The sequence below is a fragment of the Dasypus novemcinctus genome, chromosome 26 (assembly GCF_030445035.2).
Source record: "Dasypus novemcinctus isolate mDasNov1 chromosome 26, mDasNov1.1.hap2, whole genome shotgun sequence".
In the NCBI taxonomy this organism is placed as follows: domain Eukaryota; kingdom Metazoa; phylum Chordata; class Mammalia; order Cingulata; family Dasypodidae; genus Dasypus; species Dasypus novemcinctus.
Genome location: NC_080698.1, coordinates 58465501 through 58492707, shown reverse-complemented (window position 1 = coordinate 58492707; position 27207 = coordinate 58465501). Strand labels below are relative to the sequence as shown.

General features: G+C 44.3%; 1 protein-coding gene and 1 pseudogene across 1 annotated transcript; both read right to left on the bottom strand.

Annotated features, from left to right (window-relative positions):
* Window positions 1-399: 399 nt before the first annotated feature.
* ISY1 (ISY1 splicing factor homolog) lies at window positions 400-27184 on the bottom strand. The gene is made up of 11 exons (XM_004475938.5): window positions 27027-27184; window positions 24213-24235; window positions 23414-23465; window positions 19454-19519; window positions 19230-19272; window positions 13186-13298; window positions 10633-10750; window positions 8284-8406; window positions 6767-6891; window positions 1456-1542; window positions 400-1093 (listed from the first exon to the last, which is right to left on the bottom strand). Exons 1-11 carry the CDS (start codon window positions 27027-27029, stop codon window positions 986-988), a joined length of 861 nt encoding a protein of 286 aa, XP_004475995.1. The 5' UTR covers window positions 27030-27184; the 3' UTR covers window positions 400-985.
* LOC139437661 (E3 ubiquitin-protein ligase KCMF1 pseudogene) lies at window positions 17493-18693 on the bottom strand (annotated as a pseudogene).
* Window positions 27185-27207: the final 23 nt, after the last annotated feature.

The window sequence follows — 27207 nt, the reverse complement described above, 5'->3', positions numbered from 1 at the left end:
CAGGCTCCCCCGTGGCCCCTCTGGGCAGGAGCCTCCGAGGCGGCAGCCTCTGCGTCTCCCAGGGGAAAGGAGAGGGCTGGAAGACAGGCGCCAGCTCGGGGTGCAGATCCTCAGCGCCCACCCTGGGCCCCAGGTGTCAGCGCACTCAGGGCCCAGGGCCGACACCCCGGAGGGTCCCCGCAGCCGGGCCTACACGACACTCCGCCAGCACGCGGGGTGCCTACCGGTCTCACTGCCAAGACGGGCCTGGGGTCTGCGCCCACTCCCTCCCGGCGCCCCGGGCGTTTCGGGAAACTCCCCTGCAGGCCGGCTGCGCCCTTTCAGTGACTCTGAACCCCCCACTCCGATGTAATCATCACTTCGGAACACTAAGCCCAGGGAATGGTCTGAGACACAGGGTTTCCTTTGATATAAAAGTTTTTACTAAAAATAGTTCTCTCCAGAACAGCTATAAAACAGGCAGCAGCCCCCAGCTCTCCCCGCCCAGCAGGACGGGGGCAGCAGGCTGCGTGGCACCCCAGAGCCCTGAGAGCACAGTCTGGTCCAAAAAGGACCGCTGTGGCTTACGGCTGGTGGACAAGTGGGAATGTGGGCTCCAGGACATCTCAGCTTCTCATTTTTCAGGACAAGTTATATGGGTTTTTATGTAAAATTACATTTTTAAATGTTGGCCACTAATTGATTCTCTCCTCCAGAAAACACAGTGTGAGGCTAAATAAAGCACGTTCAGGCAATTAACAACCTGTCTTACACACTCCAAAATAAGAAAAGGATGCTTACAGTAGCAAAATATTTATACAAAATTATCAGTACAAGACAGCCCAGCGGGGAAGCAATGGATAGAGCCCTGCTGGGATCAGGACACGAGCTTAACAGCGAGGCCAGAAGAGCATGAACGGTGGGAAGCTGGCCCGTCTCTCTGCAGTCCCACAGAGGCCATGGGCTAACGCGTGAGGCTGGGGGGCCGCGGATCGCCTGGCTGGCACTAGTACCCCAGGAGCCTTTTGGCCTCCTCGCTCTGGGCCTGCAGCGTCTCGCTTGCGTACTTGTGGAGGAGCTCCATCTTCTTCCTGCGCACAAGCGCCTCCTCAATCTGCGGAGAGCAAGAGGAAAGGGCTCGTGCTTCCCGCCTCAGGGACGCCCGCCAAGCCCTGCCAAGAACCCCGCCCTGAGGGAGTTCCAGCAGGCGCGGGCCCCCAGGAGCCCGTCTAAACTCTCCTGCTGGAACCCTCTGAACACGTATTTGATGTGTCATTGAAGGCAGAGGGTCTCACCCCTTTCTGGAGTCCACACCCTGCCCTGCCCTGTGGTCAGGACCTAGAGCTGCCTCAGGGGCTGGAAGGGCTGAGGAAAACGCCCTCGAGGCTGCCACGGAGTGGGCTTTTAGAGACAGTCATGTCGTGTTCCGCCCCCCCCCCCCCCCCCCCCCGACTCCAGGAGCCAGTCCCCGTCTACCTCTTGCTGTGATGGCACTGGGACGTGAGCGATGAACTTCTGCTGCCCGTCATCCCCTCCCTTCTCCAGGCCGCCTTCCTCATCCGACTGCGAACAGAGCAACCAGAGGCCATCAGCGCGAGACGAGTTAAAGACAGAAATGCCGTAACGTTAAAAAAACGTACTACTCTGCGCGGCTACAAAAAAAAAAGAACTAACGAGGAAGCTCTGAAACGACATAGAAAGATCTCCAAGACCCATTATTGAATAAAAAGGCAGCAAAACCCTGTGTATATTATACTACTTTTCATGTAAGGAGAGAAAGTAAGAATAGAAACTAGTAACAGCATGAGAACTGGGAGGTGGGGAACAGAGATGGGAAAGAGACTCTTTGCTGAATACAGTTATATCCTCTTTGGTTTTTGAAATTTGTGAATGTATTATCTATAAATTTATTTTTTTTTTAAGATTTATTATTATTATTATCTATTTATTACTACCCCCCCAGCTGTCTGCTCACCATTCACGGCTGTGGGAATGTAAAACGGTTCAGGCACTGTGGAAGACAGTTTGGCCGTTCCTCGGAAAGTTAGGTACAGAATTACCATATGGCCTGGCAGTCCCACTTCTAGGGATACACCCAAAAGATTTGAAAGCAGAGATTCAAACAGATAGCTGTACGTTGATGTTTCTAGTGGCATTAACCACAATTACCAAAGATGGAAGCAACCCAAGTCTCCAGCAAAAGATGAATGGGTGCACAAGTGTGAGATGGACACACAATGGAATGTTATTCAGGATGAAGTTCTGATCCACGGAAAGCATGGATGCACCCTGAAGACATCATGTTCGGTGAAAGAAGACAGATACGAAAGGAAAATATTATAGGATCCCACTTATATGAAATAATTAGAATAGGCAAATGCATAGGGATAGAAACTAGAATACAGATTACCAGGTATTGGGGCAATGGTAGGGGAGAGGGAGTTAATACTTAAATTGGTTTGTGCTTAGGGAGATACAAAGTTTTGGTAATGAATGGTGGTGATAGTAGCATAACAATCTGAATGTATCTTACACCACTGAATTGTATATTTGAAAGCAGTTAAAATGAGAAATGTTAGGTTGTACATATGTTACCATAATGAAAATTTTTCAAAACCATACAACTGTACCATACAAACAGTAACCCTAATATAAACTATGAACTACATTTAAAAGTATAATTACAGTAACATTGTTTCATCAAATGTAACAAAAGTATCATACCAATGCAAAGAGGGGAGGGTATATGAGAACTCTGTACTTTGTCATGATTTTCTGTAAACCTACATTGCTCTCAGGAAAGAAAAAGGCTTATGGGGCCATAGGGAAAAACTGGAACACAGACCATAATCTTTATCTCAATGTTAAATTTCCTGAACTCGATCACTGCCCTTTAGGTGGTTACATAAGTGAAGATCCTTGTTCTCAGGAAATGTACACGAAAGCATTAAGTATTCAAGGAACATGATGCATACAGCCTACACTCAAGTGTTCAGATAATGGATTGACAGAGACAGACAGACAGATAGATAGATAGGTTGACAGATGTATGGATGGTGGATGGACAGACAAGTAGGTAGGCAGGAAGATAAAATGATACCACTAATGTGGCAAAATGTTAGAATCTGTCTATCTGGGAGTTAAGGAGTATGCCGGAGTTCTCTGTATGGGTTTGTATAAGTAACTATAACTTACAAAACTAAGTAACTTTCAAACTTACTTTCTGTAAGTTTGAAAATATTTCAAAATAAAAAGTTAAAAAGGGAGCAGAGGTGGTTCGAGCCACTGGGCACCTCCCTCCCACATGGGAGGTCTCGGATTCAGTTCCCGGTGCCTCCTAAAAAAGATGAACAGACACAGAGAGCACATAACGGGGGGTGGGGGTGGGAAGAAATAAATAAAATAAATCTTTAAAAAAGGTTAAAAAAACAACCACCTTTGGTGGGAACCTCTCGTACGCTCCTGGCAGGAGTCAAAGTTGGTACAAGTGCTTTAGGAAACTGGCTGGATCTCCTAAAGCTGATCCGTGCCTACCCCCGTGATCTGAGTGTACTCATCTGAAAGGACTGTCCCCCAAGGACACACACAAGGACGTTCACAGCCTGCCTGCCGTGGCCCCACACTGGACACCAAATACTAGGAGCACCAGGCACAAAAGTGTATGCATGGTTACGTTCATATAGGACGTTCAGAAAGGAGAAAAAGCAATTCGCTATCAGAGGTAGGAGAGCACCTCGGGGCAGGAGGGGAGCCTCCAGGCTCTTGCTTCTTCCACTCTACTTCCTCGAAGGGCGCGTTCAACCTGCTGCGCGCTTAGACCTGTGTGAGGGGAGCACCACTCGGCAAGAAGACAGGAAGGCACTGCAGAGGCACAGCAACCTAACAGTCCTACCAGGCACTGGGCTGAGTGCAGAGGCCAATCTCAAAAGGTGACATGCTGACTGGTTCTACTTACGTAAAATTTTCTAAATGACAAATTATAGCAATGGACAGCAGACTAGTTGCTGCCAGGGGTTAGGGACAGCACAGGGAGGGAGGTGGCTGGGACTGTGATGGGGCAGCAGGAGGGCAAGCTTTGTGGTGACGGCAAGTTCTGGAGCTTGACTCCGGCGACGGTTACGTGGCTCTACCCCCGTGATCGAATGACTTAGAGCAATGCACACTCACTGGACCAATGTCGGTTTCTCCAGTTTGGACACTGTGCTGCAGCTACAGAGATGGAACCCCTTGGGGCAACTGGGGACAGGGTACATGGGACCTCTATCTTTGTAACTTCCTGTAAATCTACACTTATTTCAAACCAAAAAGCCGCCCCCTTGCATGCCAAGCTCTATGTCCCACCACGCTGGTCTGCGCTCTGCCCTTCACGCGCACCACAGAACCTTCCAGCACACGCAGCCTCTGCACCTGCCACTCCCTCTGCCTGGAACATTTCCCTCCCTTCTGTGCTTGGCCAACTCCTCCTCATGTTCCAAACCTCAGCCGAAGGGTCCCTTCCCCAGGAAAGCCTTTGTGGGCTCTCCCAGCCCATGTGGCTCTCTCCGAGCTCCCGTCCCAGCAGCCACTTCCAGTCTATCCCTGTGCCTGCTGGCTCCCCACCAGGCCGGGAGCTGCATGCCCAGAACTTGCACTGGGCACAGGCCTGGCTCACAGAAGCCACTAATGAACCCGGCATCACTCAATGAGCAGATGAATATGTGCACCTTGAGCATGATGTCGTCTTGCTTCAAACCCTTCACTGATCCCCACTGCTAGTTAGCGAGACCTGAGCATGCACCTCAGGTTTGATAGATCCTGTGTGGCCCTGACTGAGTCGCTAAACCTCTCTGGGCCTGCCTCCTCACTAGTGACGTCAAGGGAACCTGGCCTGTCATCTGCACTGGGGTGAGACCCTTCCTCCCCTTTCTCAGACTAGCGCATCAGCTGCGTTCTGGTCCTGCCTGGGGATGACTGCCCCCACACGGCAGGACGCACACAGGAGCTGGGGTGAGACCCTGCCTCCCCTTTCTCAGACTAGCGCGTCAGCTGCGTTCTGGTCCTGCCTGGGGATGACTGCCCCCACACGGCAGGACTCACACAGGAGCTGGGAGCTCAGGGGCACCGCCCGCGGGGAGGGTCACTCTGCCCCACCCTGAGCCGCTCAGCAAGTCCCTTCCTGGCCCCAGGCCTGTTTCCCCATCTGTACAAGGCAGTGTTAAACTACAGAGGAGCTACTGCCACTGCCATTTTAAAAGACATGACGATGGGAGCAGGTAAGGAGAAAAGCAGCAGAGCACCCATCTCCCACAACGAAGGTCCCAGGTTTGGTTCCTGGTACCTCCTGAAAAAAAAAAAACAAACAACAAGCAAAACAAACGAAAAAACCAACTCAAGGAAGCCAACGTGGCTCCGCAGTTGAGCACCGGCTTCCCAGGGAGGTCCCGGGTTCGATCCCTGGTACCTAAAAACAACGATGAGGTCCTTGTCACGAAGATGGTGCTGGAAGTGAAGGAAGCCACTGCCCATCCCAAAACTGGAGTCAAAGCAAAGGCTGTGAGGCAAGACAACAGCACTGGAAGGCGTCCGCTGCCATACAAAAGAAGCTCCGCACACGACCCACCTTCCAGCAGGCTAAGACGCTGCATCCCAGAAACACCCAAATATCTCCACAAAAAACAAGCCTGACCACTGTGCCATCACCAAGCCCCTGACCACGGAGTCACCGTGACGGAGAGCAAAGACAACACACTTGGCTCGCTGTGGACGTCAGGCCAACAGCGCCAGAGCAGACAGGCCGTGAAGAAGCTCCGTGACGCTGCTGCGGCCAAGGTCAGCACCCGAGCAGGCCTGAGGGCAGGGAGGAGGCCTGTGCTCAGCTGGCTCCTGCTAGGACCACCCGGATGCTGCCCGCAAAACTGGGATCATCTAAACTGAGTCCAGCTGGCTAATTCTAAAAATAAGTTTCCTGACCACGGGGAAAAAAAAAAAAAAAGGAAATGATGAGGTCATGGGTTAAAGCTCGTATGGCTTCATATGTGTCTATGCCTCCAATGCCCGTATCTCAGCAGGTCCATCCCTAGTAAGTAAAGGGCTAACCTCTGGGAAATGGACGTGGCTCAACCAATTGGGCTCCCGTCTACCACATAGGAAGTCCAGGGTCCCATGCCCAGGGCCTGCTGGTGAGGGCGAGCTGGCCCATGCAGCGAGCTGGCCCACGCAGGAATGCGGCCCCGCACAGGACAGCCCCCCTATGTGGGAAAAGTCACCCTGCACAGGAGTGCCGGCCGACGTGGAGAACTGGTGCAACAAGATTACACAACAAGAGACACAGGGGAGAGAAAATAAGAAGATGCAGCAGGACAGGGGAGCTCAGGTGGCGCAAGAGAGTAATCACCTCTCTCCTACTCCAGAAGGTCCCAGGATCGGTACCCAGAGCCGCCTAATGAGAATACAAGCAGGCACGGAAGAAATCACAGTGAATGGACACCGAGAGCAGACAACGGGAGAATGGGGCGGGGGCGGGGAGGCAGAAATAAATAAAAAGAGCTAACCTCTGTGTTAAGGTGTAGCTCCAAAGTGTTTCCCCAGCCATACTTCTCTGAAACCCTTCCCATAATCCTCAGAGGTGATTTCCACACCCATCTTCCATGAGAGGAAGCTGAGGGTGAGGCTGGAGGTAGGGGCAGAGCCGGGCTTGACCCCTGCTCCCTTGTTAACGAGCCACACTTCCTTCCTCCCGTGCTACCCTGAAATCAACGCCTCACAGCTCGGAGCACAGGACGGCGGCCCACGGGGAGCGGCCCAGTACCTCCTCCTCGTTGACAGCGTAGATGTTGACCTCTTCCTCTTCCTCCTCCTCCTCCTCCTCCTTTTCTCCTCTTGCCAGCCGGGCCTCTCGCTCAACTTTCCACTTTTCCACTAATTTAGCTCTCACTAAAGACAAGGGAGAGCAGATGCAACTTACTCCAGGCTCTAAATTAGCCCTAAACACCAGGCAGGGCGTCAGCCCCGGAAAAGGGACCCCTCTGTTCTGCCCTGGTGGGTGGGAAATGGGTATGAGGGGTGGTCTTGCCTTCCAACAGGTCTGGCTTTAAGTTTCTGCAAGGCAGCTTTTAAAGGTTTTTTTTTTTAATTTATATTATAACATATATATACAACATAAAATTCCCTAATTTAACCACTTTTAAGTATACAGTTCAGTGTCCCCCTCCCCTCAGCTCCTGGTATCCCTCTGGTCTCTTTTCCGTGTCTCATGAATTTCCTTATTCCACATATTTCATATAAGTGAAATCATCCAGCAGTGGTCCTTGCGTGCCTGGCTTATCCCACTTAGCATCAGAGGGAGATTCACTGTGTAGTAGCATGCACCAGAACCACATTTCTTTCTACAACTAAGGGACATTCCATTGTCCGGAGGGACCGCATTTTGCATACTCATTCATCTGTGAATGGACAATAGGCGCTGGGACCTCTCGGCTCTCGTGAATCATGCTGCTGTGAACACTGTTGTGCAAGTACCTGCTCCAGTCCCTTCCAAGGCAGCCACCTAAGCAAAGTCCTCAGAGCCCCGCCAGTTCAACAACCCGGGTGGGTTCCCGGCACACCTGCTGAAAAACAGAGCAGAGATGGAGCATGCTGGACCATCCGAGTCCAAGTCCTGACTGGTTGTGTAAGATGGGGATTAACTGCATTCTTCACAGATTGTCAAGGGGCTTCCAAAGAAAGCCCATGTGGTGTTTAGCACGGAGGAAGTACTTGGGAAGTGATGCCTGCCGCTGCGTCCACGCGATGCCCATCGCTACACAGGTGAGCCAGGAAGATGTGATGCTAAGTGGGACAAGCCAGGCACACAAGGACACTACTGTATGATTTCACTCATGTGAGATACCTAGAATAAGGAAATTCATGAGACACAGAAAGGAGACCAGAGGATACCAGAGGCTGCGGGAGGGGGATACTGAATTGTAACCCTGGAGCTGTGTTTCAAGCAGATCTAAAGCTGCTTCATGGGCACCGTTGCATGATTCTCGGAGAGGTCAACCTGGGAACGAATCTACATGGTAAGCACATGCAGCAGAAGGATGAGACCAGAAGCAGCTCTGGGTGGCATCCCCCGCCTGCTGCTCCTGGCCTGTGACAGCCCCAGCTGCCTCACAACCCGCCTCATGGATACGCATAGGGAGGTGGGAACTCCACACACTCCAGAGACCACTGGCAACAAGGAAAACTCCCTCCTGGTGCAAAGCACTGTTTTAAACCCATTTTCAAAGGAGTGAAGAGAAACTGGACGCCGTCTGTAAGGAAATGTAATGCCCATCGACCTACATTTCTTTTCATACTCCTGTTCCAAAGGCACGATAACACCATCATCTTCATCCAGGTACCCGTAGTACTCAAAATCGATGGCCTTCATGAGCTCAGCTCGCGTCTTCCTTGGAGGAGGAAGAGCTAAAAGAAAGAGCACCAACGGAGCTGAATTTCCCAAGTCACAATCACACTAGAGCCTCCTTCCTATACAATGCTGTGCAGCCATATAGTATATATTCATAAAGAGACACTGCAATAGGCACTTCTCTGTACTACTGAGATTATATGGTGGCACCACCCTTTAACTCAGTGCTTAGAACTCTGATCCAATCAGTCCACGTGAAGGCATCTATCCTAATTTATAAAAAACCTGTGGCTGAGGCCCGGCCAGCTCAGGACACTGTGTGACACGTATCCTGGCCACAAGGACTGGTTGAGGGTTTAAGGGTGGAGCTGGGATCAATCAGAGCCAAGCAGACTCAGTTTGGGGAATTCTGTTTCGATGCTAGGGGGCTGGAATCTGACGCTGAGAAAGCACAAGATGTAAGTCCGCGATGGACAATGTGCTGTCACAAGCAGAGACCAAAGCAGAGGACGCTCGCATGGTAGAAGTCGAAACACAAAGAGCGACCGTGACCTGGACTCCTGAAGCCAAACTACCCACGGGCTTTCCAGTCCCTGAGCCCATACATTTTCTCTTCTTTTTAAGTCAATTTGGGTGCAGTCATCTGTCATGTACAATGAAGACATTTAACTGAAGAAAGACACACGGAAAAGCATGGAAAAGGCCTGGAAGGCACCAGACAAAAAATAATGTGCCCTCTAGCAGGGAAAGTGGGCCTGGGAGGTCAAGGGGACTGTAGCTCTTTCTGTACTATCTGAATTATACCCAGAAAGACATACTTTCTTTTATTTAAAAAAAAAAAATCTATGACTAGAATAAATTTTTTTAAAAACCCACCATATACAGCATAAACTTAATCTAGAAGCTCCCCTCATGACCCTTAAAAATTGGAGGGAAATATGCCACAGCATCTTAACAGTCATCATCAAGTTGTGAAAATTATAGGTGATTTTTTTTTCCTGATTTGCTTTATTTTACAACCTCGCCGTAATAATAATGTATTGCTTCCATATGTGGTATTTAAATTTTGAATCATTTTTAAGTAATGGTAATGAAGCATGAAAAAATTTTGACAGAATGAATTTTTAAAGAAGCAGGATTTACGCTTTTTTAAAAATAGGAAAACCAACTGGAAGAAAATACATTAAATGACAACAGTGGTGCCAATACTGCTACCATTTTCTGCTTTTCACATTTTTTTCCTATAGTGTTTAAACTACTTTTCTAAACAGCAAAATCAAAATACACTAAAACTCTAGACCAGTGGCTTCAAATTGTGTATGTGAAAGCCCTAAGGCTGAGCTGGTTCCCCAGGGCCACTGTGGGAGGTGGGGAAGGGGGGAAAAGGAGGACCGATGAAGGGTCCCCACTGAGAGCCACACAGAGCAGCTTACCTTTCATCTGTTTTCTCACACTGGCATTCTGCCCGTGTTTTGTTTTTCAGGTACAGTTTTCTCAACTGACAAGTCCGTCAGCGGAACCATGAACCTGACTTAATGAACTTCAGAGACTGCACCTTGTGTCCCAATGGTTTTGAGAAACTTCAGACTGGCAAACTCCTTATCCAGACTCACTAGTATCTGCAGAAAGCATGGAATTTGGCACCAGCCATCCTGGGCTCGCTTTCCAGGCCCAACTGTGTGGCCCTGGGTCTGTGAGTTCAAATCCTAGGGTCTGAGGTTTCTCATTTAAAAACTGGGAACAGGGAAACGGACTTTGGCCCAGTGGTTAGGGCGTCCGTCTACCACATGGGAGGTCTGCGGTTCAAGCCCCGGGCCTCCTTGACCCGTGTGGAGCTGGCCTATGCGCAGTGCTGATGCGCGCAAGGAGTGCTGTGCCACACAGGGGTGTCCCCGGCGTAGGGGAGCCCCATGTGCAAGGAGTGCACCCATAAGGAGAGCCGCCCAGCGCGAAGGAGGGAGCAGCCTGCCGAGGAATGGCGCCGCCCACAATTCCTGTGCCGCTGATGACAACAGAAGCGGACAAAGAAACAAGAAGCAGCAAAAAAGACACAGAAAACAGACAACCGGGGGAGGGGAGGGGAATTAAATAAATAAAAATAAATCTTAAAAAAAAAAAAAAAAAAAAACAAACAAAAAAAAACTGGGAACAGTTATTCCTATATTACAGGTCGTTGTGCAGCTAAGAAATGATAGAGGAAAAGAATTTAGCACGTAACATACTTACTCACAATTATTACCGACAAGCAGGGGTTAAAATCTTCACAAGCATCAGTTACTTACGCTCTTTTTCAAACAGCTCTCTCACACCAGGCAAATCTTTGGCTGCTCCAAAGTACTTGTAACCTCGGTTTCCCGGGACTTCTTTCCCTTCATGATCCAGCATTTTAGGGCCAACTTTCTTTATTGGGAGGGAAAAAAGAGAAAATAGGTATGATCCTTAAACCCACTATTTTCACATTTGTAAAGATATTTTAAGATAATAAGGTTAAAAATGGAAATACCTATCTACAAAGAACAGTTTTACACATATTTTTATCCCCTAAAAATCAACCTAAATATCTAACAGCAGAGATTTCAGTAAATTATATATTTACTGATAGAGTATCTTCTAGACCTTAAAAATGATGGTTCTTATGAAACTCTTACATTGACTTAGAAAAATAATATGACATTATGTGACAAAAGTCAAAAGAAAGAAGAAAATGCAAGCAACTAAATGAGAATCAGTAGAAGACAAATTAAATACATCCAGAAAACTGAGTTCTATTCATTAAAAACGAGGATATTTACAACTAAAGACAGCTTGTAAGCCTGAACTGGGTCTGGTACTAGAGGGGAAAAAATTGCTATAAAGGACATTATTGTGAAAATTTATAAAACTGCCATGTAGACTGTATATTAGATTAAAATTATTCTATCAAAGTTAATTTTCTTACATTTGATAACTCTACCATGGTTCATTAGAGAACATTCTTATTCTCAGAAAATACACAGTATTAAGGAGTTAGATAGCATGATGAATTCAACCTACCTTCAAATGGTTCAGGAAAATAAAAACTGGTGAATCTGTGTACAGGGTATATGAAAGTTCCCTACTATTTTTGCAACTTTCTGCGAGTTTGAAAAAGTATTTTTAAAATGATGACAAGAATTACCATTTATTGACATAAAATATTTTCCTGATATACTATTAGGTGAACAGAGAATATAGTTAAAATATGAACTGAGAAAAATCCTATAAAGATAAATAGAAAATGTTAATAGTGGCTATTGCTCAGTATATGTTTATTTTTATATTTTTTATGTTTTTTCTTTTTTGCAAAAAAGTACATACTATTTATATAACTAAAATTACCATTTTAAAAAGAAAATAAAACTGTAGAACCAAAACTTTACATGCAGTGAGAATGATCTCAATGATGAAAAATGCATCCAAAGAAAAACAATGGGAGGAAATATTCTAGCAGTTGTGCTTAGGTTATAGGATTATGACTGGAGCTTGTTCTGGTTGTTTATATTTTCCTGAACTTTGTAAATTTTCTACAATGATAATTTATTACTTTAATACTTAGACAATGAAAAAAACTTAAGCATTACAAAAAGCCTAGAAGAAAATCCATAAAAACATTAAAAGCGTTGAATTTGGATAGTAGAACTTAAACATATTTTATATACTAGATTTCTCTGTTTTTGTTTTTTCTTTTATTTTTCTCTTTTTTTTATGTGTTTGTTTCATGTTAGAGTTTTAATGCTTCTGCAATGGGTCACTTTTCTAAGAAAGTTAATAAAACTCTATTTTTTTTAGGAGGTGCCAGGGATTGAACCTGGGGCCTTGTGTACAGGAAGCAAGCATCCAACCACTGAACTACACCCACTGCCCTCTGCATTACTTTAAAACAGACTGAAGGGAAAGAGAAAATCTCCCTTCACAGTTGGAGAGGTTCACAAGAGGACCCATGAGAAAGCTCCCAGCATAGAACCTACAACAGAAAAGGTGCTCGAGAAAGGTGAGTGCCTTTCCCCCAGCAAGGGGAAAAATAAAGCCTTCATTTTTATGCCAGGTGCTAAAGTGAGGCTTCAGGTTTTGTGTTAGAATTCCATAAAACCGAAAAGACCACAATGGAGAAAAACAGCATGTATTTCTTACATAATATATTACAGCCCGTTGATTAGAGGCCATTGGTTCAAAAGATCTGGGATACATCTCCTCACAAAAGCAGCCAGATTCTGGGCAGTGTTTCTCGAAGCTGAGCTAAGTGAGGGGGTCATGAAATCAATTAAATGTGTCATAACCATTGTTTTGTTTTGTTTTTAAATCAAAATAGAACAGAATAGAAACCATCGAAACCATCATAACAATCATGTTTTCAGCAAATTTTGTGTACGCATGTGTGTGTTTACAAAGGGGCATGTCCTGAAAGTTTAGAAGCCACTGTCGGAGAGTCCAAAGAAGGGAAGGAATGGAGAACGCCTGAGGCTCAATCAGGTGAAGAAGCCAACAAATGGCCACACCTACCTCCCCTAATTCAGAGAAAGGATGTGGAGAGGCCATGATCATTTCAGAGAAAAGGAAACTGAGGTGCACAGATTTAAGCTGCTTACTCAGGAGCGACAGACTGTTTAAGGCAGGAAGCCTGTCCACCTCTGAGCCTTGTGCTATGAACTTTTTACACCTATCCTCCCTTTTCCGAGGCAATTTTTGAGCCTTCTTTCATTTCCTGAGCACCTCCCCTGTGGCAGGCATGGGCTGAGAGCTGCAGGGAATGCCAAGGGAGACAGACCTACCCATCCTGCCAAAAAACACCAGGCACAAACCAAACGCCATCAGCTTACCCCATAATCAGGGCCACCCAGTTCCTTTATCCGGACCTCCCAGTGTCCTTTTTCTCTTAGCAGTTTGTTAATTTCATCATTCAGGTCACGAATTCGGAATTCACCTAAACCAGCTATAAAAGAAAAATATTAGTAACATCATATCTTCCAAACACCAATGTCACATCCTCTAAAAAGAATGTCAACCATCAAGAGATGAATGGATAATTAAAATACATACAATGGAATATTAATCTGCCCTAAAATGGAACAAAGTTCCATTACATGCTACCACATGGATGAACCTTGAAGACATCATGACAAATGAAATAAGCCAGGTACAAAAGGACAGACAGTGCATGACTCCAGTTACATGAAATAGCTGGACTAAGCAAATCAATAGACAGAAGTAGATTTCAGGTTACCCTGGGGAGTTTTGCTTAATGAGTACCATTTCTGTTTGGGGTGATGAAAAAGTTTTGGTAATGGATAGCGGTGCTGGTAGCACAATATCGTAAATATAATTAGAATCACTGAACTGTATACATGAAAGTGATTTAAAATGGGCAATTCTATTGCATGTTACCACAACTTAAAAAAAAAAAAAAGAACGTAAGGGGCCTGCACAAGGTAGTCGGTAGTGGCCAAAAGCAAGAAGCAACTTGCCATCCCACCATAGAGAGGCAGGGAAAATGGTTTAATGAACCCTGACAGGTGGAAATGGCACACTGCACGGCTCTTGCTAGTATGAGGTAAAGAACGAATGAAAATATCAAAAGTATGGAAAGGCACTTCTACCCAATCACGAAATTACTCTAGAAAATTCAATTGGATGCCTTTTCCTTCTTTTTCTTGTCTCATTGTTCTAGCTAGAACTTCCAGCACAATGCTGAATAAAAGTGGTGACGGGGGAATCCTTGTGTTGTACCAGATCTTAAAGGGAAAGCTTTTAGTCTTTCACCATTGAGTACGATATATGTCTTTTATCATGCTGAGAAAATTTCTTTGTACTCCTAGTTTTTCAAGTGTTTTCATCAAGAAAGGATGCTAGATTTTGTTAAATACCTTTTCTATGCCAATAGAGATGATCATGTGGTTTCTTCCCCTTTATTCTCTTAATGTGGTGTATTATATTAAATGATTTTCTTATGTTGAACCACCCCTGCATGCCTGGGATAAATCCCACTTGATAATGGTGTGTAATTCTTTAATGTGCTGTTGGATTCAAATTTGCTAGTATTTAGTTGAAGATTTTATTCCCCTACATTCATAAGAAAAATCAGTCTGTAATTTTCCTTTTTGTAGCATCTTTATCTGGCTTTGGTATTAGAATAATGTTAACCTCATACAATGAGTTCTGTAGTGTTTCTTCTTCAATTTTTCAAAAGGTTTTGAGCAGGACTGGTATGCATTCTTGGAATATTTGGTAGAATTCATCTGTGAAGCCATCTGGTCCTGGGGTTTCTTTTTTGGGAGGTTTTTGATCATTGAGTAAATCTCTTCACTTGTAATGAGTCTTGAGATTTACTATTTCTTCTAGAGTCAGTGAAGGTTGTTGATGCTTCTAGGAATTTGTACACTTCACCTAGGCTGTCTAATTTGTTGGCATACAGCTATTCCTAGTATCCTCTTATGATCCTTTTTATTTCTATGGGATCAGTGCTAATGTCCATCTCATTGCTAATTTTATTTGAGTTCTCTTTTTTCTGTCAGACTAGCTAGATGTTTAATTCATCAATTTTATTGATCTTTTCAAAAAGTCAACTTTTAGTGTTAGAAATTTTTAGTGCTCTATTTCATTTATTTCTGCTCTAATCTTTGTTCTTTCTTTCTTTCTTCTTACTTTGTGTTTAGATTGCTGTGCTTTTTCTAGGTCCTCCACACCTATGGACAGATCTTTGATTCAAGTCTTTCTTCTGGTTTTTTTTGGGAGGATGGCAATTTGAGATTATTTATAAATTCCAAAAAGAGAGATTATGTTTGTAAACTGGTCTGTTCCTCTGGATGTGATACCCTTTGATTGTATTAGGTTCAGCTGAAATGTCTTTGATTAAATTTTTATTAAATTATGTTAAAAATTAAGCCTTTGATTCAACCACATCAGTTAGGTAATGAATGTAAATATCATGATTATACTAAAAGCCACTGATTACACACTTTGCAGAGACTGTATGGTATGTGAATATATCTCAATAAAACTGCTTAAAAAAAGAGGCTGGGTTGAGTGTGTGCACCTCTTGCCAACAGTTCTCCTGCAGTCTCTTTTATTTCCCAGGGAGGAGTCTTTTTTCAAATGCACTTGCTCACCAGCTGCTTGTACCCTGCTCTGGCCTGTGAAGACTTGGGTCCCTGTGCCTGGATATGCCTGGGATTCTAACTTGCTGTCAGTGGCTCTAGGGTCTTAGTCCACAGCAGGAGGGCCTGGGGCATGCTGCCTCTGTGCTACTCTTAAGCTGCACAAGACTGAGTGAGGGGATGGGGTCTGGACTGGCAGGTCCAGGTCACAGATCTCCCACCTTTTTCTGTTTTGTTTTTCCTCCTTTGTGAGTTCAGCATTTATGGAGTCATTCTCCAGGTTCTATCATCCTCCAGAGTTCCAAACAAGTGGAGCTTGTCCCTGTATTAGTTGTTTCTGAGGGGAGACTTTTCCAGGGGATATCTTTTGTTGCCATGTCGATGATGTCACTCTGTGAATTACTTTTTAGATTAGAAAACTAACTAAAACAAACGTTTCTTTCATTTTCATGGACTTGACCTGCAGCCACTCAGGGTTTTGAGGGTAGGAAAATGTCCAAATCAAGGTGTCATCAAGGAGATGCTTTCTTCCCAAAGACTGGTTTTCTGGGGCTGGCTGCGGATGATCCCTGGTCCCGGGCTCCTCTGTCACATGGTAACGCATGATCTCCGCCTCATCGTCGCAGTTCCACTGACCTTCAGCTTCCTGCTTCCTAGGTCGTTCTCCCATGATGTAGCCTTTTAAATCTGGTTTCTGTTATTTAGTCAAATGCTTCTGAGATTCATCCATGTTGCTGCATGTATCATTAATCTGTTCCTTTCTATTGTCAAGTAGTAGACTACTGTATAGATGGTAGCTCAGTTTGCCTCTCCACTCACAAGGAGAAGGGCACTTGGGTTCTTTCCACTTTGGGGCAATTATGAATAAAACATACATGAAGAGCTGACGCAGCAAGATGACACAACAGAAAAGAGACACAGATTTCTGGTGCCACTGACAAGAATATAAACGGACCAAGAAGAACACACAGCGAATGGACACAGGGAGCAGACAACTGGGGGGGGGAGGGCAGAGAAGGGGAGAGAAATTTTAAAAATTAAAAAAAAAAAAAAAACTACTTATAAATATCTGTATACAGGTTTCAGTATGAAGAAATTTTTTTCTTGGTTATATACCTAGGAGGGGAAAAGCTAGGTCATATGGTACGTGTACGGGTAGCTTTACATGAAGCTGCCAAACCACTTTCGAAAGTGGCTGTACCATTTTGCATTCTCATCAAAGATTCAGAGTTCCGGTTGCCCCATGTCTGCCAGTACTAGGTACTGTCAGTGTTCTTTAATAGGTGTGTAGTTTTAATTTATATTTCCTTAATGGCTAATTATGTTCAACAAAAGAAAGAATGCTCATTTGCCATTAGTTTATCTTCTTTTGGTAAAGTATCCAAAGCTTTTGCCCATTTTGCAAAATCAATTGTTTTTTAAAGTGAGGGTTTTTTTTGTTTTTGGAGGTAAACCATCTAACCAGTTTTCATTCATTAATATTCATAAATACACACAGTAGCTTCATTAGCAGGTTCAATTTTCCTCTTTAGGTGGAATTTTAGTATTACAAGTCCTTTGAATACCAAGATGCAGGAAGCAGAGATCATTCCTGCGATGGTACCTACATTTGCCTGCTAGAAATAAAAACTACTTAAGTGGAAATGATCATTTCATATATTTCCTCTCTTCCTATTAAATGTACATGATATAAAAGAGGAACAGACCTGAAATTATTATCACCAAACAAACCCAAGATAGTAGTTACCCACTTTCCCTGGCAAATACAGCACAGAGGATACTGGCTGTGAATTGGGTTCTTTTAAATTAAGCCTATGAGAAGCAATGTCTAAAGACATAATCTCTACACAGACCATAGCACCAAAATTTGCCATCTCCTCCCATTCATCCTCATCTCAGGAAAGGTTGTTCTCTACGTGCATCAAACTGGACAGAAGCTGCTCTTAGACAAAAAGAGTCACTTTCCATGGACTAGTGTTCTGTTTCAGACATTTTAGGATGATTCAACCTTGTTAGAAGGAATCATGGGAAGCAGATTTGGCTGAAATGATAGTGCATCCGCCTACCACATGGGAGGTCCAGGGTTCAAACTCAAAGCCTCCTGACCCGTGCGGTGAGCTGGCTCATGCGCAGTGCTGATGCACACAAGGAGTGCCATGCCACGCAGTGGAGCCCCACGTGCAAGCAGTGTGCCCCATGAGAGCTGCCCCACACGAAAAAAGCATAGCCTGCCCAGGAGTGGCACCGCCCACACAGAGAGCTGACACAGCAAGATGATGCAACAAATAGAGATTCCTGGTACCACTGACAAGAATACAAGCGGGCACAGAAGAACACACAGCAAGTGTACAGAGAGAGCAGACAAGGGGGAGGGGGAGAAGGGGAGAGAAATAAATAGAAAATAAAGCTTTAAAAAAAAGAAAAAGGAATCATAAAATAAAAAAGATTTTTAAAAAAAGGAATCATGAATTCTAGAAAGTTTTCTGACTGCTTTCTGCCCTAGCTGTGCTGGTTGTTGCTCTGGGTTGTAATTGTGGTGATGGCATTGCTTGCGTTAGACTGCGAGGATGCCCTGTGTGCAGTCTCCAGTGCTTGCAATGCTGTCATTCTGGCTGCAGCTGTATCTGCAGTTGCTGTAACTGAGACATGAAAAGGCCAGAAGAATTAAGCTGTTCTCCTGCAGAACATCTCACTGCTGACAAGTGAGAGAAAGGCTCAGCTACAGGATCCGTACTGACTGTAGAATATGAACTCAGAAAAGAAGAAAGTCCACCAGCAGGACTTGTGGTACAGTGCATGTTTGATCTCTGAGCACGAGGACTTCTTAATCCCTGGCCAGGTGAAACACAACACCACTCGAGTCACCCGAATCTCCAAGTCTCTGTGTTCAAGTGTAAGACAAGCTGCAAAGTCACCTGTAGCCTGATTAGCATTGCCTCTGGATAACTGCACAAGTTGGACAAATCTCTTCTGCTGATGTTTCCATGATATCAGAAGTTAACATGTTTTTAAAGAGATGTCTCCCTATTGGCTATTGGTCCACAATCCTGACAAGTAAAAGACTGTGGCTGCTCTAGAGAAAGCTTCCTACCACAGCACAAATCAGAATTTACCCTTGTTAGTATGTACTGCTACTATGTAGTATGTACTGCTATCAGGTGGTCCGGGGATTGTATGCCTTGTTGCACCACTTTTATAACAAAATGCAAAAATACCTTAATCGCAGCAAAGTAAACATTTTTATCTGTGACATCAAAATTTGCCTTTTACACATATATCACAGCTCAATTCCTGGGCTTGGCTGCAGGGGTGGGGTGGGCAAGGAGTGCGGGGGGCAAGAAAGAGGCCTGGCCTGACCAAGGCCAAGCTCCTGCAAGAGGGGAGTCCAACATCCACAATGACATGGTTACTCCTGGACTTGCAAATCCCACTCCTCCCAACCCCAGCCCCTCTCCCCAAGAGCCCAAGGCCTCTTCCATCCTCTCACTGTTAAGTTTTCTATCAGACAATATACTTGGTATATCAATTATTTTAAACTTGGTAACAGTTGTTTTATAGCCCAAAATATGTTCTATCTTGGTGAATGTTCCATGTGTACTTAGAAATGTATTCTTCTGTTATTACATATACTGTTCTATATAAGTATCAATTAGGTCAAACTGATTGACAGTATTATTTAGGTTTTCTATGTCTTTACTTATTTTCTATTTGCCCAAGTCTAACTTTCTATTTGAGAAACAAACACATCAGAGACAAACGAGACAGCTTACCATTCTGAATTTGAGCCACTTTTTTAGAGATCTCTCCAATAATCTGTGAAGATTTAAAAAAAAAAAGCTAATAAATTTTCATGGCTTTTGACTATCCCTGAGACAGGAAAAGTATAATTCAAAATGAGTACTTTAAAATACTTAGAATTCTGGTTTAATAATCATTTTAAAAGGAAGCGATCACAAGCTTGCTTTCGCTAAGGTTAGATTCACCCAGAATGTACCTGTCGTCTCCACTTCTCGGCTTTGGGCAGCTCGGTACATTCTGAGGCGAGAAAGGGTCTTCGTTCCTATGGACAAGCGAAGTACACATGCTGTCACTGCGCTAGTTACAAGCTTCATGCAACATACACAAGTGGTTCAAACCTGGAACCTAAAATGTCTAAATGTTCCAGTTATATTTGAATTCACTTCCAGGCAAGCCTCATTAAGCCTTAAACCCAACTCTATAATCTCTCCTAAGGAAAAAACTACACAGGCAAAATCATTCATTGCATTGTTATCTAGCAGATACAGTGGAAGAAACTCAAATGTTGTTTAAGTGGAATAGCTACATTACCTTAAAAATTATGGCCATCAATGTTTAGAACAAAGAACCATCTATTATTTATGCAAAAAGAGCAAGATATAAAATGCATTTCAAGGGATACCAATTATGTTAAAACACACTCACTAGCACATACACATGCTATATTAGTCAGCCAAAGGGGTGCTGATGCAAAACACCAGCAATCTGTTGGCTTTTATAAAGCGTATTTATTTGAGGTAGGGGCTTACAGATACCAGGCCATAAAGCATAAGTTACTCCCCTCACCAAAGTCTATTTCCACGTGTTGGAGCAAGACGGCTGCCGACGGCTCCGAGGGTTCAGGCTTCCTGGTTCCTCTCTTCCTAGTCTTGTTTTTCTCTGGGCTCAGGGTTTCTCTCTTCCCAGGGCTTGCTTCTCTTTCCTCTCTGTGCTTACTTCCCGGGATTCAAGCTTGAGACTTCAGCACAAACTCCAACATCAAAAACCTTCCAACTCTGTCCTTTGCCATGCCTTTTACCTGTGAGTCCTCACTGACCAAGGGGTGGGGACTCCACATCCTACTGACAGGCCCAATCAAACCCCTAATCCTAATTTAATCATGTCCAGGAACAGACCAGGTTACAAACATAATCCAATATCTATTTTTGGAATTCATAACTATATCAAACTGCTACACTCCATCCTCCGAATTTCAAAAAAACATTATAATATTTAAGAAAATCTTAAATCAGTAATAATGCAAGTACTAAATCATATCACAATCAATTTAAAGAAATACAGTTTTCTTGGGGCTAAGTCCCACCTGGATATAGACCTCTGAAATTACAAAACAATTTATCTGCTTCCAAAACACAAATGGACAGAAAAAGGATAAACATTTTCATTACGATAAGGAGAAATTGGGAGGGAAACATGAGTTATGGGTCCTCTACAGTTCAGTAAACCTGCAGGGCATCCTCCATTCGATTTCAAAGTCTGAGAGTCATTCTTAAGATGATGGTTTCTTCTCCTTGGTACCTTATGGGAACCCACCCTTTCCACATGCTTACCCAACAGCCATTTTCTTGGTTTGAGCCTCATCAAGCATTGGGTGTGGACCAAACTCCAGACCTTACCCTCCAAGAGTGTTGGGGTGATTGCCACACTTTACCCGATATGTGGGTTAGAGTCTTAGCCCCCCTAGTACAGTAATGTGAAGGCAACATCCTGCCTGACCTTTGGCATACAGGCTCAACCTTCTCAGAACAATGAGTCGACAACCTGGCCTCCCCTAATCTTAGGCATACAGGCTCAACCCTCAGAGCAAGGGGTTTACCACCTGCCCTCCCCTAATCCATGGAGGACAGGTCCACCCCTCTCGAACCGATGGGGTTCTAACCTTAACCGCCCTAATCCTTGAGGAATGTGCTCCACCCTCTCTGTACCCTGGGGTAGCAAAAGTCTCCCCAACCATCGGGTGGGAACATCCACCCTCTTCAAATGCTGGGGCAAACTCACCCTCTCTGTACACATGGGTGGGGTTCCTCTCTTGGCCCAAGGTGACGTCTTAATTCCAGATCTCAGTTTCCATGGCTTTCCTCTTAAAGCTGTCTCTCCTTCCATTTCTCCTTTCCATGTTCTTTTTATTTCATGCTGACAGTGGTTTTGTTCATACAGCTCTCTCAAAAACCTTGTTGGTTTTGCATGTAAGAAGCAGGGGTCCAAGCCATCAGACAGTAAGACTTTCCACAAGTTTTTCCTGGATAACTGCATCTTCAATCTTGATTTATAGTTCCAAGCATTTAGCTAAGTCCCCAAATGGGGCAATATCATCTGGGAGCTTGATTTCCAGAGGCTTGGAATTTCCACAATCAGTTTCTGTTTTCTTTGTGTCTGACAGTTCAGTCCTCAGCATATCTCTCTCATCTAGCCTTCTGCTATAAGCTGCAAGCAGAAGCCAAGTTGCATTCTCTGGGTTTCCTTTGGAAATTTCTTCAGCTAAATGCCTAGGCTGCCCATTTTCAAATTCTTCCTTCCATAAAACATCAGGAGTTAATCTTGCTAAGTTCTCTGCAACTTTAAAACATAGATCATCTTTCCTCCAATTTCCAATAATAGTTTTACCATTTACTTCTAAGACATTATAAAAGGTTTCTTTAATATCCATAGCCCTACCAAAAGTCTCTGCAAAGCAATCTCAGTCTTTTCTATCAAGCATCTCACAATTCCTCCAAAAAATATTCCTTACTCATTTATAAAACCTTTACAGCACTTTGGTAATTACAAAAGCACTACTCCACTTCCAGTACCAAATTCTGTATTATTCTGCCAAAGCAGTGCTGATGCAAAATACCAGAAATCTGCTGGCTTTTATAAAGGGCATTTATTTGGGGTAGGAGCTTACAGTTACCAGGCCATAAAGCGTAAGTTACTCCCCTCACCAAAGTCTATTTCCACGTGTTGGAGCAAAACGGCTGCCGACAGCTGCCAGGGTTCAGGCTTCCTGGGTTCCTCTCTTCCCAGGTCTTGCTTCACTCTGGGATCAGGATTTCTCTCTTCCCCGGGCTTGCTTCTTTCTGGGCTCAGGTTCCTCTCTTCCTGGGGCTTGCTTCTCTTTCCTCTGTGTGTTTACTTCCTAGGGTTCCAGCTTGAGACTTCAGCATCAAACTCTAACATCAAAACTCCAACATTAAAAACCCTCCAACTCTGTCCTTTGCCATGCCTTTTATCTGAGTCCCCACCCACCAAGGGGTGGAGACTCAACACCCTACTGATGTGCCCCAATCAAAGCCCTAATCCTATTTAATCATGCCCAGATACAGAGCAGTTTACAAATATAATCCATTATTTATTTTGGGAATTTATAACTATATCAAATTGCTACACATACATACACACACTTGTGCATAGAGAAAATACTAAAAGGAAAATATTGGGGAAATGTTAATAACGATGTTTATCTTTGGGGGATACAAGGAGTATGAGAGGCCTTACCCCTCTCTTCATTTTACTATTCTTTTTTTCTCCCAGTTTTCTATGAATAGTGCTTTCATAAAAAATGTTAGGTGATAACTGTTGAAGGTAGATGACATGTATGCATTGTGGAGAGTTCATTCTATCATTCACTGTATTTCTGTGTAGATTTGAGACTTTCCATAATAAAAAAAAAGTTTAAAACTAAATACAGATACTACTCAAATGTGTGCGTATACACAAATAAATAAGTATATAATTTTAAAAGAAGAAAGGAAAATATCCAAATGATACATATATCCTTAAACTGGCTAAGTCTCCATGAGTCGAGACATTTCTGGTTTCAGCTTATAGCTGCTTCCCACATCCCACTATACTTCCTATTACTCAATATTAGACAGAGCCAGGATAACAACGGGGCCCACCAAATCAACATATTACAGAGGAGATGGAAAAAGCAACCACGAGATCATTACACTGCCCCAGCTATAGGGAGGTACACCTGGGATTCAAGTGCACAGATGCAAGAGTATCAGTGAGAACAGACAAGAAATAGGAAGACTAGGAGTCTGATGTCTACCCAGGAGGAAGTTTTACTGCATTTGTGGTTTGTTTGTTTTTTTTACTTAGTAAAAAATAATTTTAATGGTATAATGCGTTTGTTTTTGACACTTTAAAATTCCTAAGGAAGACTGACACCAACCTTCACTTTTCCCTCTTCCAGCTGAGCTTGGCGAAATCTTGCTAAGGCCGTCCTACAAGGGATAGAGAAGATTCTGTTAGATCCTGCTCATAGATTTCTTATCACCAAGGTTCCTGGATGGGGAAGATCTGCTCATGACCATACTTAATGTCATTCACAGATGGTGATTAAGAAACCATAAGGTAATTAAGGGCTTTCACATTCCAAGCAGTAGGGCTTATAAGACCAATTGTGCTCCTGGAAACCCAAGTCTCTATTTTGTTTACACTGTGTGTAATAACAGTAGGAAATGCTACTTATCAGACCAATGAGACAAGCAACAAATTCTGATATTAAAAAACCAGTATCATTGGGTGCTCCAGCTGTCACTCTCACAGCCCCTGCACCATCCCAAGTGAACAAATGTTTATCCAGTATAAGTTCTGGGAGCCATCAGAAAACACTAATGGGGAAAACAGAGGAGCAAATATAAGGAATGCTACTTTAACACCTGCAGAGAAAGAAATGGCATCTCAAAAGGTCCATATTCCAAAAGGAGCAAATGCAGAGACAGTTCCATGGTAGATACTAATATTTTCTTAAACAATATTTTTTTTTAAAGACTTATTTCTGCTGACTCCCTCATTGTTTGCATTTGTTGTCTGTTTGTTGTGTGCTCATCTTTTTTTTTAAAAGGCACAGGGAACCAAACCTGGGACATCCCTTGTGATATGCAGGAGCTCAGTCGCTTGAGCCAAATCCGCTTTCCTAGATATTAACTTAACATAAAATTTACTTTCAAAAACCAGTTGATACTTACATGGCCTTTTCTGCATTTCGAGCCTAGGAAGAGAAAGAAGGGAAAAATGCCCATGTTTACAATACTTTTTGTTTCCATTTATATTTTTTTTTCAGATTTATTTTTTATTTATTTCTCTCTACCTCCTCCCCGCCCCCCCCCCCCACCACTGTCTGCTCTCTGTGTCCATTTGCTGTGTGTTCTGCATCCGCTTGCATTATCTAGTGGCACTGGAAAACTGCATCTCTTTTTTGTTGCGTCATCTTGCTGCGTCAGCTCTCCGTGTGTGTGGCACCACTCCTGGGCAGGCTGTGCTTTTTTCACGCAGGGCGGCTCTCCTTGCGGGGCGCACTCCTTGCACATGGGGCTCCCCTACACAGGGACGCCCCTGCATGGCACGGCATTCCTTGCACGCCACAGCACTGCACATGGGCCAGCTTACCACACGGGTCAGGAGGCCCTGGGGATCAAACCCTGGACCCTCCATATGGTAGACGGAGGCTCTATCAGTTGAGCCACGTTCACTACCTTCCATTTACATTTTAGTGAAAAGTTTTACAAGGACATTAGCAAAGTGCTTTGAACCAACAGATGAACCAACAAAAAAGCAAAAAATGTCCAAATCCTAAAACTTTACAATGTTCCCTCTACCTAAAAATTTTATCCCCTACTGTCCACACCCCAACTTATATCTGGCTGTTATTTATTCTTCAAATTTTACGTATGTCTTCACATCCCAAAAAGTTTTTTTCTGACCCCTGTACAGCAGGGCTAGTATTCTCTTTCTGGGTTTATACTTACATAATACTTACCACTCAGCATCATTCTGTTAGTGGAATTTGAAGAAGAAACACCTCAAGACTGACTTCTGAGTTTTACATAAGTACCGATACACTAGTGTCAAGTTCCTTAAACAAACTGTCAGGCAGAAAACATGTTTTCTGCACTGTAATATAAAGTAGAGCAAGTACTTGCTGAGACAAGGTCTTGAATTTTACCCCCGGCTCTGCCACTTACTATCCCTGAAAAGTAGTCTCTCTAAGCTTTGGTTTCTCCATCTTCACAACAGGAATCATACCATGTTGTGCTACATAGGGATGTTGTTTGATTTAACAAGATAAAACACGAAGACATTAGGCATACAGTTTACAGACGCTCAGGAAAAGTGAGCTCAATTAAAATCTCCTTTCATAACCTCCATTTTAACTGACACAGAAACAAACTTGGCAAATACTTGGTGGACAGATGAACACGACATTTATAAAGAAATAAAACAGAGCTTCTCCCAGGGGAAGTCACCATCTTGAAAGCTGAGGCTGTGTTTTATTTCAACTGTTTATTAAGGTCTACAGATTCTAAATATTTAATTCAGTGTTTCTCAATGCCTATTCCATGCTTAACACTGTGCTAGGTGCTAGATATATATTTTTTAAGATTTATTTTTTTATTTATCTCTCACCCCACCCCCCAAGTTGTCTTTGTTGTGTGACCGTTTCTATCCTTATCAGCGGCACCAGGAATCTGTGTTTCTTTGTTGCATCATCTTGTGCCAGCTCTCCGTGTGTATGGCGCCATTTCTGGGCAGCCTGAACTTTCTTTCGCACTGGGCGGCTCTCCTTATGGGGCGCACTCCTTGCGCGTGGGACTCCCCTACGCGGGGACACCCCTGCGTGGCAGGGCACTCCTTGCGCGCATCAGCACTGCACATGGGCCAGCTCCACACGGGTCAAGGAGGCCCAGGGTTTGAACCACGGACCTCCCATGTGATAGGCAGACACCCTATCCATTGGGCCAAGTTCGCTTCCCGGTGCTAGATAATTGACCATGGTTTTTGTTTTGGGGGAAGCTCATAAAAACTTTTCCCCAAAACTATAATTCAATACAATTAAAAGAGCATGCACCTAGGGTGATGGAAGCCCACAGACATGACTGTGATGGGGACAGGTATATAAAACCCAACAACTACTGTAGTCAAAAATATCCAGGGCCAGAGTTCCTTCTCCCTTACTAAGGAACAGAGGGAGGGGATTCCCTATGCTTGTCAGATGGAAGGAGTAGTTTGAGGCAGGGAAGATCTTCCCACAAAAAGGACTGCGTCTGGTCCAGTGGTTTCTCTCCTTGGAATCTTGTATTCACCAATGGCTTCCCATACATCTTTTTTAGTTTTACTATAAAGGGTCATGTGTCTCTTACGTTAGTTCACTTACTGAAAATAGTTTAGTAATCTACACATATGAACATTTTCTTTGTAATGGCACTGTGTGCATTCTCATATTTGCACATCGTTAAGACTTCCTGAACGAATGAAGGAACCAACAAACCAGGCCAGACCACAGAGATGACACTCTTATTCACCAGCACTTCCTGTGTATGCCATTCATTCATTTATTAAGTGGTTATTGAACACCTACAGTGCGTAAGAAGGCAATGATGAAACCTGTGAAATTTATAACACTGTGGAGAGATAGACAACATACATCAAATAATCTCTGAAATATACAGTCACAACAGCTGCTCCTCTCTCTTTCCGGACTTGGAGACAGACAATCCAGCCCACCCTGTGCATCGTGATTCCAAGCCGGTTCTTCCGCCTCTCTATACTTTGGTTTCCCTACTGATACCACAAAGAACTTCAACGGGATTAAAACACGGTCCGAAATGATAACGCGGCTGCTATCTAGGTTCCAGTTTGCACCTCCAACTTGCGTCACGTACGGGAGGCAGGAAAGAGGCTCGTCAGGCCTACGGCCGAGGAGCCTGTAACCCGCAGTGGCGTCCGACGGCGCCGCACAGCCCGCCCGCTCGCCCCCTGCCTCCCACACTCAGCCCACTTACCATGGTGCCGAGGGCGCTGCTCCCGGGCCGCGAGGCCCGGCCCGAGGAGCTTCACAGGCGCAGGCAAGCACTACCCCAACAGGAACTGAAGCCTCTAGCCGCCGGGACGGAGGCCGTTCATGTCGGAAGGATAAAGAAGAAGGACCGGAACTGAGCGCGAGCGTCGGCCTGCGGGAGGGAG